The sequence below is a fragment of the Bidens hawaiensis genome, unplaced genomic scaffold (assembly GCF_021521415.1).
Source record: "Bidens hawaiensis isolate Kalapana, Puna unplaced genomic scaffold, B.hawaiensis_p1.1 tig00010302_1, whole genome shotgun sequence".
In the NCBI taxonomy this organism is placed as follows: domain Eukaryota; kingdom Viridiplantae; phylum Streptophyta; class Magnoliopsida; order Asterales; family Asteraceae; genus Bidens; species Bidens hawaiensis.
In genome coordinates this window covers 71,135-88,561 of record NW_027491781.1, presented here as the reverse complement: position 1 = coordinate 88,561, position 17,427 = coordinate 71,135, and the positions used below count along the sequence as shown (strand labels likewise).

The 17,427-nt window shown below is 38.2% G+C and overlaps 1 protein-coding gene and 1 pseudogene across 1 annotated transcript; both read left to right on the top strand.

Annotated features, from left to right (window-relative positions):
- The first annotated feature begins 3,349 nt into the window (after positions 1 to 3,349).
- LOC143534761 (cytochrome P450 89A2 pseudogene) lies at positions 3,350 to 4,985 on the top strand (annotated as a pseudogene).
- A 10,830-nt stretch (positions 4,986 to 15,815) lies between these two features.
- LOC143534721 (F-box/FBD/LRR-repeat protein At1g13570-like) lies at positions 15,816 to 17,147 on the top strand. Its single transcript, XM_077029147.1, has 3 exons — positions 15,816 to 16,529; positions 16,724 to 16,795; positions 16,884 to 17,147. The coding sequence occupies exons 1-3, from the start codon at positions 15,816 to 15,818 to the stop codon at positions 17,145 to 17,147; spliced, it is 1,050 nt and encodes a 349-aa protein (XP_076885262.1).
- The last annotated feature ends 280 nt before the right edge of the window (positions 17,148 to 17,427 follow it).

Sequence of the window (17,427 nt, the reverse complement as noted above, 5' to 3'; positions counted from 1 at the left end):
CATGTTTTGACATTTTATTCAATTATAGTAAAAAAATAGTACACCAACAAAAAGGGTTTCCAGAAACAAGGTTATTTTGGCTAAAAAGTTTGTTACAAAACTATTTTGTTGATTTATTTATTTAGTAAGCTTGTGTTTTAGATGCGTCATCCATGCCGTGCTGGTATTATGACGCCCTTCACACCGTTTTGAGATATTCATCAATTGGTGCCATGGCCTATAGCCATTCCCCCCCCCCCTCCCCTCCTCGAGTTATGAATTAATTGTAAGCACAAATCAATAAAATCCGCTCACCCCACGAAACTAGTTTATTTTGTTCTAATTTTTATATAAATTATAATTTGAATAGGGTAGTGGTGGATAGTTAACCCAGGATCATCTTCAAGAATCCTTAAAATTTTAGGGCTCCGAACGAGCATAAAAACGGGTCTCTAAAATCACGTTTTTAATTATGTATTAAATAACTTGGAAACTTTACCAATTGAGTTGCATTTCAAAAGTTCAATACATGCCAAAAAAAAAAACAAAGAATGAATAAAAAGTTACTAAAATAGCCAAAGGAAAATATTTATCTATAAAAATTAAAACGCTACAAATAAATATTGAATTTATGACATTTGATTCAACAAGCTACCACTCTTTCCATTGCACCAACAATTTATTTTGTTTGTTTATGCTTAAAAACAAAATTATATATGAAATGTATATGATTTTTTTTAACTATTAGGTGTCTTTTGGGTGAACGGGTCTGGGTCTGCCGATCTCCTTGTCCTTCTTTGAGCCGGTCATAAGTTAACCCAAAACACTTAAATTAACCGATGTCTAGTTATCCATATAGTGGCATGACATCACACACACACATATATATATATATATATTAATTAGAGAAAGCTATAGATAAATTCAACTAACTTATACTATTTTGTTGGTTTAACTTTAAATAATTTTTATTAAAGATGTTACTTTGTAACTAACCATATTATACTTTTATTCCCGTGAGTTAGCGTGTTTACTATATATAATTAACACACTGAAATGAAATTTAAAATGAACAGAAATCAAATTCGGAATTTGAAATTCCCAATTGAGCTAGCATGAAACTATTAACTTGTTTTATAAACGTGCATATACTACATATTTAACAGTAAAGTAACCTACTTCCGAGTACTCCTATAAAACACATATAAAGTTGATGAGCCGAACTCATGCCAACTCGTTTAAATTCAAGTCCCCCTAGCTTGGCTCGGGTTGGTTACAACCCTATTTTGAATCCTTAACCTCTAAGACAAACAAGTGATACTCAGATATCATACCACAACATCATATCCCTTAAACAATAATGGACAATATCTATATGGCATCTAAATCAACATACAAAATATACAAAAATAAAGTAAAAACTATTTTTTTTAACTATACGTATAAAATTAGTTCATGTATAAAAAAGTAAAAAAAAAAGACAAAATGGCAAAAGACGTCCTTTATGTTTGCACGGTTTTTCAATAGATGTCTTTTGGCAAACTTAATGACATAAAACATCCTTTATGTTCAAAAACCGTTGCACGGTTCGTCATTTTTACTAACGAGGGTTAGTTTTTCTCATTAAATCCAGTCATGTGCACCTCATGTGAGGACAATTTAGCCTTTTTACTCTCTCAGGGGTTATTTGTGTAATTATCTTAAAATCTTGAGCTTTAAATAAATAAAAGTTTTTTTTTCTTTTTAACCTTCATCTTCTTCGCCAAATATTCATCCCCTCTCTCCCACCACCACCACCACCATCACCAACCACCAGCACCATCTCTGGCACGACCACCATCACCATTCAATCCACCGCAAAGGACACGACCACACCACCACCGAGCTTCCGATGCAACAACCCCACCACCACCGTCGGCGCACATCACCACCCCTCAACCTCTTCGTCAACCACTGAAAACTATCCACAGCTTCCTCTATACTCACTCACAACAACATCATAACAGATGCTAAAACCCCCAAATTTCCACAACCAATTTCCGAATTAGGGTTTCCAACCCATAAACCTAGCTATTAAAACACGAACTTGTGGGATTAAATCAGAGATATTGAAACATGACATTGTAAACCCGTTGGCGAATGGAACCATGGTGGATGATGATGGGAACATGGTGGCTGAGATTGAGAGGATGTCGAACCGGCCGTGGAAGGTGACGTTGCCGTCGGAGGTGGTGGTGGTGGTGGGTTGCTGGAGTGACACGTTTGTGACAGTGCCGGAGCCGGTTAAGATACATAACTCGGTGTTACGTTTCCGACAGTAGTTGTTAACGGCGTCTATGATGTCAGTGGCGGCTAGGAGTTCGAGGACGTATGGAGCCATGGCCGGGTCGGGTTCTCGGGTGATGATAATGGGTGGTTTGGGTTTGTTTTTTGACCCAGGTGGGCGTTTGACGGATTAAGTTGACGCGCCGTTGTTAGCGGTGGTGGAGGCATCTTTTTTTTTGAAGGTTAGAGAGAGGGAGGGAGGGAGATAATTTATTTTTAAATATTTTTATTTGACTCAAACTTTAAAGATTTCTACAAAACTACTCTCTCAAGTAGTAAAGTCAAATTTTATTGATTTTAACAATAAAGTTAACTGGGTTATGGTCAAAGAATAAAACGTGATAATGTTTTTAATCATAAAGGATATTTCCTGTTACTTGTTTCGCTAAAGAACGTCCACTGAAAATTCATGTAAACATAAAGAACGAGTTTCACCGTTTTTATGATAAAAAAAAAGAAATACATTTGTGGAAAGAAATTATTTATCTTCTTTTCTTGTTCCCGTAGGTGACAAGAGTTTTGAGTAACATGTGGCCAATATTGATAAGATGATATCATACAATATCAAAGATAAACAAACATGTGGAGGATAATATTTCAGCTATCTCCAATACCGTACCCCCAACAACATGTCCTCTAGAAATATATAGATTTTTTTAAATCACTTTAAAATCATGATTTGAGGATTTTTTGAAAGTAGTTTTTTAAATTTAAAAATTAAATAAATGAACTTTATGATAAAGAAACATTTTTTCTAAATTTACTAGCTTTTCAAAAAAGCCAACAAGTCTATTTACAAACTCAACCCTAAACACGTCATAACTCGACATGCAAATTAAAAAAAAAATAGATTAAATTATTTTAGTTTCGTGAATCATAGGTTTTAGAAAACAACTTTTTAATAAACACGCCGTAACTTTACCTACAAGAAATGAAATAAAATAGATTGAATCATTTTAGTTTTAATAAATCATAAACATATTATATTTAGAAAAGATACTATTTATCTTCATTTCTTGTTCCACAAGACGCCAACCTCTATAAGATAACATCAACAAAAAATCAAAAACAAACAGCTTGACTCATTCACCACCATACACTTCAACAAAATCTCATCACCACCATGGAACTATGGTTCATCGCCATCGTCACCCTTTGCCTAGCCGCCTTAATCAAACCCTTACTCCTTCAAACCCGCCGCAAACTAAACCTCCCACCCGGACCATCACGTCTCACTTCCACTCTTTTATTACTAACCAACTCGCTTTCAGAACTCGAACCCATCCTTAAAAAACTTAAATCCAAATACGGACCACTTATCACTCTTTCCATTGGTTCCCGCTTTTCAATATTCATAACCAACCATTCCCTCACACACCAAATACTCATCCAAAATGGGGCGGTCTTTTCAGACCGTCCCAGGACATTTGCTGTCCGTAATATCTCCTCAGCCGCCTATGGCCCCACATGGCGGCTTCTTAGGCGGAATCTAGCGTCCGAGGTTCTTCACCCTACAAGGGTTAAATCGTACTCGTGGGCACGTAAGTGGGTGCTTAACATATTAATTGATAGGTTAAATAAAGGTGGAAAAGATGGTGATGGAGTTAAAGTGATTGATCACTTTCACCATGCAATGTTTTGTTTATTAGTGTTTATGTGTTTTGGAGAGAGGTTTGATGAGAATCGTATTAATGAGATAGCTAAAGTACAACGAAGGTTATTGTTGTTAGTAGGTTCAGGAAGGTTTAATATACTAGGAATATTTCCTAGGTTAGGGAAGTTGTTGTTTATAACTAGATGGAAAGAGCTTTTGCAAATTCGTGAGGACCAGGAAAAGTCGTTGATTCCGCTTATTAAGTCTAGAATAGAGTCGGTTGAATCCGGATTAAAAAAAGATGGGGTTGTGTCTTATGTTGACACGTTGGTGAATATACAGCTTCCGAAAGAGGAAGGTGATAATGGAAATGGTGGAAAGCTGACGCATAAAGAGATGGTGAGTATGTGTGGCGAGTTTCTTAATGGTGGTACGGATACCACTGCAACTGCGTTGCAGTGGATTATGGCTAATCTGGTGAAGCATCCTGATATTAAGAGAAAACTTTATGAGGAAATTGTTGCGGTGGTGGGACCACCACCTCCACCGCCTCAGAATGGGGTGGAGGTGGAGGGCGAACCCGTTATAAACGAAGAGGATTTACAAAAAATGCCGTACCTGAAAGCGGTGATTTTGGAGGGACTGAGAAGGCACCCACCAGGGCATTTTGTGCTACCTCATCGGGTCATGAAGGATGTGGAGGTGCAAGGGTACACGATCCCAAAGGGTGCCACCATCAATTTTATGGTGGCAGAGATGGGTTTGGACCCGAAGGTCTGGGATGAACCCATGGAGTTTAAACCAGAGCGGTTTTTGATGAATGATGGTCAGTTTGATATAACTGGAAGTAAAGGGATAAAGATGATGCCTTTTGGTGCAGGAAGAAGAATATGTCCTGGTTTGGATTTGGCTCTCCTTCATTTGGAATGCTTTGTTGCTAACTTGATTTGGTATTTTGATTGGACTGCTCCTGATGGTTACCATGTTGATCTTTCTGATAAGGTTGAGTTCACTGTCGTTATGAAGCAACCTCTACGTGCACAAGTTTCCCCAAGAGTTGAAAGATAAATCATTTTAGTTAATATATGCATGTCTCTAAAGGTCTACAATGTACACAAATAAGAAAGCCCGTATGATTATCATGTTTTGAAGTAGTTTCTTATTGCAAATCCATTTGATTTTAAATACACCTCAAGGCTTTGTTATAACATATAAACCAAGCTTTATTTAGAAGCACTAAGCCCACACCGACCCAAACTCAAGTATTATCATGTTCGACTTTGGCTTGTGTTGCTTCGATGTAGGATTCTGTAAAGATCATTATGAGTAGAACCCAAGCCGGTTGAGGTAAGTGTGATTAGAGGTAACCTCTACAAGTCCCCTTAGTGCGGAACACTTAGATTTGAAATAAAGAGCGTCTATCAAACGCTCAACATAAATATATCTAACGAATAGACTAGTCACATATCCTAAACAAAAGGTATAGATATTCTACAATCTAGACTAGTTGTAGTAAATGACATTAGTAAGGCACAAATTAATTTGCAAGCTACACGAAGAAAGTTAATTTCCAATATAGGACAGCCCAAAAACTTCCAGCTTCCAACTAAAATGCAGCCCAAAAAAATTGAGAAAATTCTCAAAATAACCTATTAACAGAGAGATTCCAGGTTTATCCTTCAAATTTGTATTTCCAGCTTTGTCCTCTTCTATCGCATCGCTGACGATGTGTTAGGTTGTCCTGTCGATGAGTTAACAAACCAATCACAACAAGAGGCGTGACCGGAAACACATCGCATCGTCCCCGACGTGTTAAACACCCTATCTCCTCGTCCTCGATGTGTTATGGTCTTTCAGTATCTCATCGTCAACACTTTGCTTCCAAATCTGAAAGCCATGTTCTTGTCAATGGCGACGTGTTACCGGAAATAGCGTCGGAGATATATTAACTTAATGCATTGTCGGCGATGCATTTCATTTGCTAATGAAGGGTCTTCGACATATTAACTTAATGCATCGTCGGCGATGCATATCATAGGCTTTTAAAAAGGGTCCCACTAAGAACACCCCAAACACCCCCTATACGCCCCATATAAAACTATAAGGGGCGTATATGGGGTATTTGGTGTCCATAGAAAACCACTTTAAAAATCTTAATAATAATAATAATAATAACAAAGTCAACCTAAAATGTTGAAAAGATACGTTACAAAAGAGATGTTAAACTGATCCATGCATGATTACATGGGCTTATTGTTGTTCCTTGGATCCAACTTCTTCCTAGGCTGACCTCATAGACTTTGGGTTGGACAAATAACACACCCACTTGAAACGTGGGTGAAATGTTCTAACAAAGGATAGGGGGCGGCAACCTTTTACTATCCTCTATGGTGAGGGGCTTCGAAGCTCTTTCCCAGTGCCATGTCAGCGCCACGTGAGCACTGGGGGCTTCAAAGCTCCACCCCAAAGATGCCCCTATATGGTAAGAAGGTTTCGAAGTCCCTTTATTTTTTTTATAAAACCAAAAAATCAACAAATTTATTAAACTTAAAATACAACTAGCTTGTTTACCCGTGCTACGCGGCGGGGTCTTGAAGTCGACAATTTGGTTTATTAGTTGTTACGTCAAGTTTGTGCCGGGTATAAATTATTGTATTTTACATGATGTAAGCTATTATTTGAAGTAAGCTATTATTAGAACCATAAGATAGTATAAAACCCAAAGTAACAAAATAAGCAAGATAGACCCAAACCAAACAAAATTAAGCATATACTAAATAAAACATGAAGTTACAAAATGCAATATCCTAATGGCCATTTATAAAAAATGTGCACTTCAAATGTCAAACTTGAATATCAATCCGCCAGGCATCAGTATGAAGTTCAAAAACTTGTGAAAAGTTAGGCAATACCAGAATTGGTGCGGTAGTGAGTTTTTCCTTGATAACCTGAAAAGCTAACTCTGCTCCCTCCGTCCATACAAATGTCTTTCCCTTCATGCAATCTGTCATAGGGCCATAATAGAACTGAAGTGTGGAATAAACCGCCTATAAAAAGAAGAAGCCCATGAAAACTGCGGACTTCAGTAATGAAGGTAGGAGTTGGCCAGTTTTGAACAGCTGCAACTTTATATTCATCCACCTGTATCCCATTACCTGAAATAACATACCCTAAGAACAAAACTTTTGGGGTCATGAACACACATTTCTTTGTTGCTGCATAGAAACTGTCTCTGCGAAGCAAGGCCAAAACCTCTTGACATGCACGACATGCTCACTGAAAGAAGCACTATAAATAAGAATATCATCAAAATATACCACCACAAACTTCCCAATAAAAGGCCTGAGCAACTGATTCATCACACGCATAAAAGTACTAGGCGCGTTTGATAAACCAAAAGGCATCACCAACCACTCATACAACCCTTCACGAGTCTTGAAGGCTGTTTTCCACTCACCCCAGGTCTAAGACGAATCTGGTAATAACCACTCTTCAAATCCAACTTTGTGAAAATAGTGGTACCACTAATCTGATCAAGTAAATCATCGAGTCGAGGAATAGGAAACCTGTACCTCACAGTAATCTTGTTGATGGCTCGACTATCAACACACATCCGCCAGGTACCATCCTTCTTTGGAGTTAACAAAGCAGGAACAGCACAAGGGCTCATACTTTCACGAACATAACCCTTAGAAATCAACTCCTCAACCTGTCTACGCAACTCTTCATGCTCTCTTAGGCTCATCCTGTAATGCGGCCTATTGGGCAATTGTGAACCAGGCTCCAAATCAATATGATGTTGGATGTCACGCAAAGGTGGCAGCCCATCAGGCAACTCATTAGGGAAAACATCGGAAAATTCCTCAAGTAAAGGAATCATAGCTTCAGGAACCTCAACTTCCACGGCAACTGGCTTCCCTATCAAAACAAACACATTGTCTGCCTCCACCAACTCATCTTCAAACTGACTAATGGTCAATAGGTTACCCGACTGCTTTGTGACTAGCTGTTTGGGCTTGCTAGGAACAAGCGTTATCTTTATCCCACCAAACATGAAGCTATAAGAATTTGACCGTCCGTCATGTTCTATACTTCGATCATACTCCCAAGGTCTACCCAACAACAAGTGACACGCATCCATAGGAACCACATCACACAAAACATCATCTTTATATGTGGTCCCGATAGAAAAAGAAACAAGGGCCTTTTTTGAGACCGTTACCTCCCCCCCACCCCTTTTAAGCCATTGAAGCTTATAAGGCTTGTGGTGACTCTCCGTCTTCAAGGCCAACTTTTGGACCGCCTCTTCAGAAATCAGATTGTCACAACTTCCAGAATCAATAACAAACGTGCAAACCTTCCCCAGAATGGTACATGTAGAGTGAAAGATGTTATGCTTAAGCCATTCGTCTCCATCTGCTTTTGGTGTGTAGCAAGAACGCCTAACCACCAAGTTCACCCCCACATCTCCGGTCACAAACTCCTCCTCATACTCGGGTTCTTCATCATACTCTGTGGCCTTTTCATATTCTTCATATTGTTCATCAGATTCAACAAACAAATGTCTCTTACCCGCCTGTTTACAATCAACTTGCCGATGACCTGTCTCACCACATTTAAAACACTTCACCCGCTACTACTAGCCCCCGTAGAAGTCGACCCAGTGTTGTTGGCCCCCGACCTGGCACGACACGAGGCCCTCCACTACCCGACCCCGAATTTCCTCCGGCATAGGATGGTGAATACGAACCGCCCACCCGACGGTTTTGTTTTTCAAAAGCCAAACGCCCGTTGGTATGCCTCGGTGACTGTTAACGGATCAAAAAGATTTACAGAGTCCATGATCTGAACCCTTAAACCCCAATATACCGAGCAACGAGTTGTTCATCGGTTTCTTGAATATCATTACGAGAAATAAAATGATAAAACTCGGTCGTATATTCATCAACCGACCTGGATCTATGTTTCGGATTCTGCAAACGTTGATACATCAACCATTGAAAGTTGTGAGGTAAAAAAGTGTCCCGCAAACACTTCCTCATCTTGGCCCATGTCACGATCCGTGACTTCCCAAGTCTATTTCGTGTCATCTTCAACTGTTGCCACCATGCTGACGCCCTCCCACGTAGCCTGCTAGCGATCAAAGAGACCCGCTTATTTTCAGGGACCTCTCGGAACTCAAACACCTCTTCTACAATAACCAACCAATCGATGAACCCCTCCGGATCCAAACTAGTCCCATCAAATTCTGGGATATCAGTACGGATCCCAGCATCCCAATGCCAGTTTCCATCTCCACGTTCTGGTCTTGGTCCCCTCTCGTAACCTTCTTCGGAAGATGAACCATCATTACCAAAAAACGGATTATCAAAATCCCTATTTTCTAGGGCCGGCCTTCGACGATTCATCAAGTCAGCCATTTGATCAGTGAGTTGATCGACCACTTGATCCATTCGTTGCTCCACCCGCGCCATAAATCGTTGTTAAGACTCTTGTTCGTAAACCTCATCGACCGGTCTTCTCCTTGGAGGCATTTTTGAACCAGAAATTCGGCTTTAATACCAACTAATGCAGCGGTAAAGCCAAACAGAAGATTGAATCACGTTGATTCAATCGAATACCGTGATGAACTTCCAACCCTAAAAATCCCACCCAAAGGTCAGGGAAAATGAAGAGAAAAATTAATTATTATAAAATTCAAGTCTAACTTTTGGAATTACATTACAAGCATATAAAAAGACTTCCAAATACGAAATGGGCCTAAAATGGGCCATGGGCCAAACACAAGCCCAAAAACAAAAAGATAAAAAGTGCTAAAAAAAGATAAAAAGGCCCAAAACTTTATTTAGGATGCGTGTAGGCGGTTTGCCACAATGGGCTCCTCGTCTCAAGTTTCGATTTGACTGGTAATAGGCCTGAAACGGAGCTTCATGGGCCAAGTTATGCCCGTTTTCTTGTGCCACATTTGGAGACACGATCATGGGCCTCCAAATATAACATGGCCTGTTCCTCAAATACTTGGGCCTTCATCACAATGCAACAGGGCCACTGCAGCTAAGAAGTGTGATGTCTGAATATTTGAAAGGTTCAGATAGTGAAGTATGTTTGTTAAATTATTTACCGGCATGTTCCCCTTTCCTTAAAAAGATTGTTATTTATCCCTACGATCCGATTACGCCAGATGAATAGTTGATGTTTGCTATGAAGTTGCTGAAGCTCCATCGAGCCTTTGATGTTGATGTCGATCTATATTAGTTTTAGAGCTTTTGAACTTGTCTTTTTTATTTCCCGTATGAATTTATGGCCTTGTGTTAGGAGATATGAACATGTGCTTGTTAGTATGATAAGAATTAAGGTGATGTTTGGTTTCTTATTTTGGAATGAATCACAATGGATATGAGATTGATTTGAAAGGTTTCAGTCGGGCGAATGGGTGGGCTGCAACAAACCAAAAGAGTTTTTGACACGCTGATAGAACGTATGTTCCTAGAAATGCAAAACTTATAAAACCCTGACCTGCTAACCCTTCTGGTCTTTTGTTCACTCAATTACAAGATTATCGGCGTCAGCAGTTTGAGTTAATTCGGGGCTGAAATTGGTGGCCAAAGGTCTGGGCTGTCAAAGAAGTTGCTTTTGAACTTGAAAATTTCGATCCATACTAAAACGACCCATTTCAACCCGTGCTATCTCTACTTTGTGGGGGTATATTTGCCCATGAGAAAGCCCAACAAAATTTATCCTTCATCAGTTTTTTAATTATTACTATTATTGTTTAGTAATAAATAAACAAAAATAAAGAAATATTTTTCTTATTTCAGCTGTTTGATCGAAGTGTTTTGGTTTAGCGTTAAAGAGATCTATTGGCTGCTGAACTGGAGGTTCAAGCAGAGTGTAGGGTCTTTCTAAAGGAGTTTGAAAATTTGAAATTCAAAGATCCCTAGCAATAATCAAGAGTTCGTTGGGCTGTGGATGGAGACGAAAATTTGATGTATTTCCACGGGGTTCTTAATGCAAATCTTAGAAGTAACTGTTTACATGGTCTATTGAAAGATGGCAAGTAGTCAGGTGTCAAATCCGAACCTATTGAAGGAGGTTGCTTTCGATTTGTTTAAAAAAAAGATTCCAGGAGCCTATTCCGAACCGCCTGGGGGTGAGATTATCGGGTGTTAAAAGACTGAACTCGGTGGAGGCAGAATTGCTAGTGGCTCCATTTACTTTAATGGAAATAAAAGAGGCAGTGTGGGACTGTGATGGAGTCCTTAACTTTAAATTTCTTAAACGGTTCTGGAATGCTTGAAGAGTGATTTCGTTAAGAGTATTTGCTGAAATTATGAGGCCGAATAGATTAGGTCCAGATGTATGGCTTCGTTTACTGCAATAACTCCCAAGGTAAAAGACCCCGCAAGTCTTAATGAGTTTCGTCCAATTAGTCTTATCAGAAGGCTGAAAATGGTGATAGGGGGGTTTAGTCTCGGAGGAACTGTCTATTAGGGCCTCAAAAAACCTCTTTTCGTTCTATGAACTTTAAGGTGTATGAAGTTTCACATTTGATTTTTAAGTAGAGCGATAGAGACTACTTAAGTAATGCCAAAAGCAAACCTACATCAAGATAACCCCCTTGAAAAACTTTGGTAGTGTTCCTGAATCTGAATCAACATAATGACTCAGAGCACATGGAGCTATCTTATTATTTTTTTTTTGTTAAAAATAGAAATGACAGACTAGCTGATATTTCTATCAGTTAATGAAAGAGCTCAATGCACAAAAAATGCATGTGGGCTTTTATTGCTACCCGAAATATCCTTGACGGGCCACTGATCCTTAATGAGGTTCTTGCGTGGTTGAAAATATCAAAGAAATGCGGGATGTTTACTAAAGTAAATATACTTTATAGGGTATATTTCCCATGTAAAGCCCAACAAATTTTATCCTTCATCAGTTTTTTAATTATTACTATTATTTTTTAGTAATAAAGAAAAAAAAAAGAAGTATATTTTTCTTATTTCAACCGTTTGATCGAAGTGTTTTGGTTTAGCGTTAAAGAGATCTATTGGCTGATGAACTGGAGGTTCGAGCAGAGTGTAGGGTCTTTGTAAAGGAGTTCGAAAAATTGAAATTTAATGATCACGAGCAAAAAATCAAGACTTCGTCGGGATGTGGATGGTGACGAAAATTCGAGGTATTTTCACGGGGTTCTTAATGCAAATCTTAGTAGTAATCGTTTACATGGTCTATTGAAAGATGGTGAGTGGGTGTCATATCCGAACCTGGAGGTTGCTTTCGAATTTTTTGAAAAGAATTCCAGGAGCCGATTCCAAACCTGTCTGATCGATGTCGAAAGGTCAATCAAAAACATTTATAAAATACCTTTATTAGCTAGGGCAAGTAAGGTGTCGAATCTACAGAGAATCAGTGGAAAGTGCTAATCAAGTTTAACACTTTTTAATTAATTATTCTAGGATTGACAAACGATGTCAAGCAGTTTAAAATTTTATTTGGTTGTAAAACAGTTAGAGAAAACAGTGACACACTTCAGGTTCAGGTAATGCAATAAACTGACCGAACAAAACTTATACCAACTGGGGAATTAGATAGACATAATTCGTTCATTATAATAGGCAAATAATTACTAGACACAATAGTTAGTTTGGTTATGATGATTGACAAAACTTAATCCGAAGAATTGACACAACTAAACACGGTCTATCTACCTACAGTTCGTTAATATGAAACCTAACATATATTAACGATTAATGGTAAACTTCTCAATGACGATAAGAACTTAATCCTAAATGTTGATGAACACAAACCAAATAATTGATGAAATGTAATCATAGAAAACAACTGTTAGCTGATTCAAACAAACGTAGAGGTTCAATCAACCAAAAGATTAATCAAAATAATATTGGTAACAATCAAAAAATAATCAGTTCATATGCAAACCCTACACCTGAAGAGGTTACGAATGATACAGCCTTGCCTCTGCATCACGATTGACTCGAGTTTGGATTGGACAGATGAAACCATGGATAATTTGGTGATTGAGAGGTGTTAAGATGGTGTATGATGGCTCCAAAATCACCCTTAGTGGCTAGGTATGAAGCATAATCGATTTAGGGTTTAATTGGACTTAAATATGGAAAAAAAACAAGAAAAAACGATTTTCCATCAGACCCAGCCGTAGCTTACGGCCTGGGCGTAAGCTACGGCCTCTGGTCACTGCCTTACGGCAGCTACAACACCAAAACATCGTTTTCTTCATAAAATCTTCATTTCAACTCCGTTTTCCTCCCCGTTTAAGGTCACGTCTTCATATTTCAATTTTCTATCATATCATATATCATTACTTTCATTTCCACTCCATCATGAATGCTTTAAATTCACTCCTTTAAGCTCTTTTAAGCTCCGATCAGCTGTAAACATAAAACCAATCAAAGTTCTTGTGTTCGATACATATAAACAAGTAAAACACACAATATAAAACACTTAAAGAACATTATTTCATCCATACATCACCGTCTCGGGATGAGGTTGTCGGGTGTTAAGACTGAACTCGGTGGAAGCAGAATTTCTAGTGGCTCCGTTACTTTAATGGAAATAAAAGAGGCGGTGTGGGATTATGATGGAGTCCGGTCTCGGGCCGTATGAAATTCTTGGAGAGTGATTTCGTTAAGAATTTATTTCTGAATTTTATGAGGCTGAATCAATTAGCTCCGAGTGTATGGCTTCGTTTACTGTCTTAATTCCGATGGTAAAAGACCCTGCAAGTCTCAACGAGTTTCGTCGAATCAGTCTTATCGGAAGCTTAAATAAGGTAATTCTAAGGCGTTGGTTCGAAGGCTAAAAATGGTGATAGGGGGTTTAGGCAAGGAGGAGCAGTCGGCTTTTATTGCTACCCGAAGTATCCTTGACGGCCCATTGATCCTTAACGAGGTTCTTGCGTGGTTGAAAAAAATCAAAGAAATGCGGGATGTTTTCTAAAGTGGATATTGAAAAGTCATATGACTCACTTAATTGGGCCTTTTTAGATTCGGTGTTAGAACAAATGAGCTTTCCGGGAGATGGCAGAGGTGGGTATGAGTGATCCTCTCGGCGAGTCGGGCTTTGGTATTGATAAATGGGTAGCCCACTGGGAATTCAAGTGCTACCGAGGCTTGAGGAAAGTCCGTAATTTCTGTTTGTTAGTGCGATGAAAGCACTTGCTTTATAAACAGGGCAATTGACACGTATATTAAGGGGTTGAAACGTGGGTTAAAGGGTCCCGTGCTTTCTCATTTGTTATATGCAGATGATGCGATATTTATTGGCTAGTGGAGTTAGAGAAATGCCTTGATGCTGAACAGAATTTTAAGGGTTTCCTTTTTGATTTCAAGGTTGAGAATACATCTCGCCAAGCGTCGGGATGTTCAGCTCAGAGATTAGACCCTTAGAGTGAATAAGTCAATACATAGGTGCACTTGAAGTGGGGTGTGTGTTGTCCCTTTTGGGCTGGGCCCTTCCTCATAAGGCCCCACCGTCAGGGCATAAGCGCCCTCTTGCTACCCATATGCGAGGCACCATCTTAGCCTTCCCTGACCAAGATTGCTCCCACACTTATAGCGTTGTCGATGATATTGAGAAAGCCCAGATCACAGGGGTACTGAAATGTAGAGTGGGAGAATTACCAATTATACATCTGGGGCTCCAAGTGGGGAAGAATATGAACGGCATTAACACATGGGTTCGGTGGTAGAAGTATTTCGGAAGCGATTGACTCTATGGAAGGCAAAAAAATCTCTCCTTTGGTGGCCGTATTATGGTAATCAAGTTGGTTCTTAACGCTCTCCCTACTTATTACTTTTCTCCTTTTAAAGCCAACGCATATAATTCGGAAAAAATACTTTCCTCCATAATCATGTTATGTATTTTGGGTTGCGCACAATAATCCGGTATATCTGGCTCTTGAAGTATATGACATAATAACATGGTAAAATGAAGATTGAGAAATTTGACGAGCATAAGTTTAGATTATGAAATATGTATATTGAATATTACTTATACATAAGAAAAACAAGGTTATTCCAATATTAGTGGTTGTTTGTATCAAATAGGGCCACTTTCAACCCATTACACACATTATTTCCTTTTTTTTTTCACTTTTATTTGTCCCATTGCACTAGCATATATGTTTATTATTCTTCATTTGATTTGCAATTTCTTCGCCAGTGAAGTTCAAATTAATTCTACCTGAGTAATAATCGGAGACATCCTCTGCGTTGTTTCTTTCAAGGTTAGAACAAAAGTTGCTTCTTGTGAAATTTCTTTCAAGGTAAATCAAGCTTTCTAGGGTTTGTAACAATATTGTTACTGCAAAATTTCATTTACGGATTTAAATAAGTTGTTTGCCATGTTTGTTAACTTTTCACGATCAACATTTTTTGCATACCTAAACCCTAATTTTGTGCAAATATGGAATTTAAGTATTTTTCTTTCTGAATTGAGTTTTAAGTTTAGTTTTTGTTCGCCAGAGATAAAGATGTGTGTTCAATTAATTCCACCTGAGTAATAATCGGATACATCTTCTGTGTTGTTTCTTTCAAGGTTAGAACAAAAGTTGCTGCTTGTGAAATTTCTTTCAAGGTAAATCAAGCTTAATTTCTAGGGTTTGTAATAATATTGTTGATTTCATTTACGGATTTAAGTAAGTTGTTTGCTTAGTTATCTGTTGATTCAAAGTAGCAATCTAAACAAATCAAGCCATGTTTGTTAACTTTTCACGATCAACATTTTTTGCATACCTAAACCCTAATTTTGTGCAAATACGGAATTTAAGTTTTAAGTTTAGTTTTGTAACATATCCTTTAATAAAAGAGAATCTGGCTAATTGTTCATTCTATTTGTGATTATGATGATTAATATGTTTCGTTTTCTTAGAATAATGGAGCCGATTCACCCAAGACATAAAACGTTCCAGTTTGCACCAGGAGATTTTATTAGCCGCATGCCAGATATCGTGGTAACAAGTATTCTTGATCGATTGCCATTACAAGAAGCAGTGAGGACTGATGTCTTATCAAAAGAATGGAGGTTTAAGTGGAATACGCTTACGCAACTCGTATTCGATGAGGACTTCTTTGAATATTTAACACAAACAGAAGATCAAAATAATCAAGTCAGAGTTTTAGTTAGTAGGCTTCTTCATCTTACAGGGCCTATTACAAAGTGTGTCATCCAAGTATATGCCGGATTGGATGTTGATGATGAAGATATCGGTCACTGGATTTTATCGTTGTCAAGAAAAGGAATTAAGGAACTCACTCTTGACAGTAGAGATTATTGTTTCAATCTTCCACCTACTTTTCATGGTTTTCCAAACCTGTTGAGCTTAGAGTTGTATGTGAGTGGAAAAAACAATGAACATGGGGAGTTTATCAGTCGGTGTCCCTTACTTGAGAATTTGAAACTATCTTCTTCTTCTCCAGCCAAAGTAAAAGTAGTTGAGTTTGCAAAACTTGAAAATCTCAAAAGACTCTCTTTATATTTGCGTGATGTTGACCCTATGAAGGATTTTCATAGTTCCAGTACAATCTTTGAGCTTCTCGGTTCTCTTCCGAAACTTGAAGAGCTTAAGTTGAATTTTATAGATTCAATGGTAATTAATGCTAACTTGTTTGTGTCTTTGAAGTTTACTTTACGTACAGAAACATACGACTCGTATATTTCTAAGTCTGTGTAATGACCTTTCTTGTAGTTCTCGAGTGATGATGCTCAACAGAGGTTCTCTGCCTCTTCCCCAGCCTCAAGGTTCTTAAATTATCAGAACTATTTTTAAACTATGATATGCAGTTATCATGTGCTGTTGAATTGATTAGGAGCTGCCCGAATCTGCGGACTCTTGAAATCAAAGCAACAAACGCGGTATGTAGTCACCATATTGCTTGTTTTATAATATAATATATACATGTATATAGCTTTAGATTTGAATATATGATAGTGATTCTTGCAGCCTTTTCTCCCATCCCCACCGGTAGATTACAGCACGACAGAGCAGCTACAGTTTCGAAGTGTGATGTATAAATATGTGGGATGTTTAGAGAATGATGTGTGTTTGTTAAAGTATATACTTGCATCTTCCCCTTTCCTTAAAAAGATTGTTATCAGTCCCAGGTGGTCGGACATTCCCAGTACATCCAATGAAAAGTTGAGGTTTGCTAAGAAGTTGTTGAAGTTCCATCGAGCTTCCCCCGTAGCTGAAATCGATCTATCTTAATTTTAGTTGTTTAAACTTATCTCATATTTCCTGCATATTTGTATGAATTAAAGTTACTTTGAGCCTTCGTGCCGCTGAATTCTCCATAGACTGGTTTTAGTATTATGAAGTTTCGTATGGATTATATTTCTTCTTGTTAGAATAATGGAACTGATTCACTGGACACATGCATCCAGGTTTGCACCAGATGATGTTATCGGCAGCATTATTAGAACTATAAACATTATTAGATTACATTTTATACTTGGCATTTGTAAATAAACATTAGTACTTAGGTTAT

What these genes read in the sequence shown, in the direction of transcription:
- LOC143534721 (XM_077029147.1), top strand. Translation starts at nt 15,816, where the DNA reads ATGGAGCCGATTCACCCAAGACATAAAACGTTCCAGTTTGCACCAGGA. An exon ending in TGAATTTTATAGATTCAATG is followed by an intron (nt 16,530 to 16,723) that starts GTAATTAATGCT and finishes TATGATATGCAG; the next exon opens with TTATCATGTGCTGTTGAATT. An exon ending in AAATCAAAGCAACAAACGCG is followed by an intron (nt 16,796 to 16,883) that starts GTATGTAGTCAC and finishes TGATTCTTGCAG; the next exon opens with CCTTTTCTCCCATCCCCACC.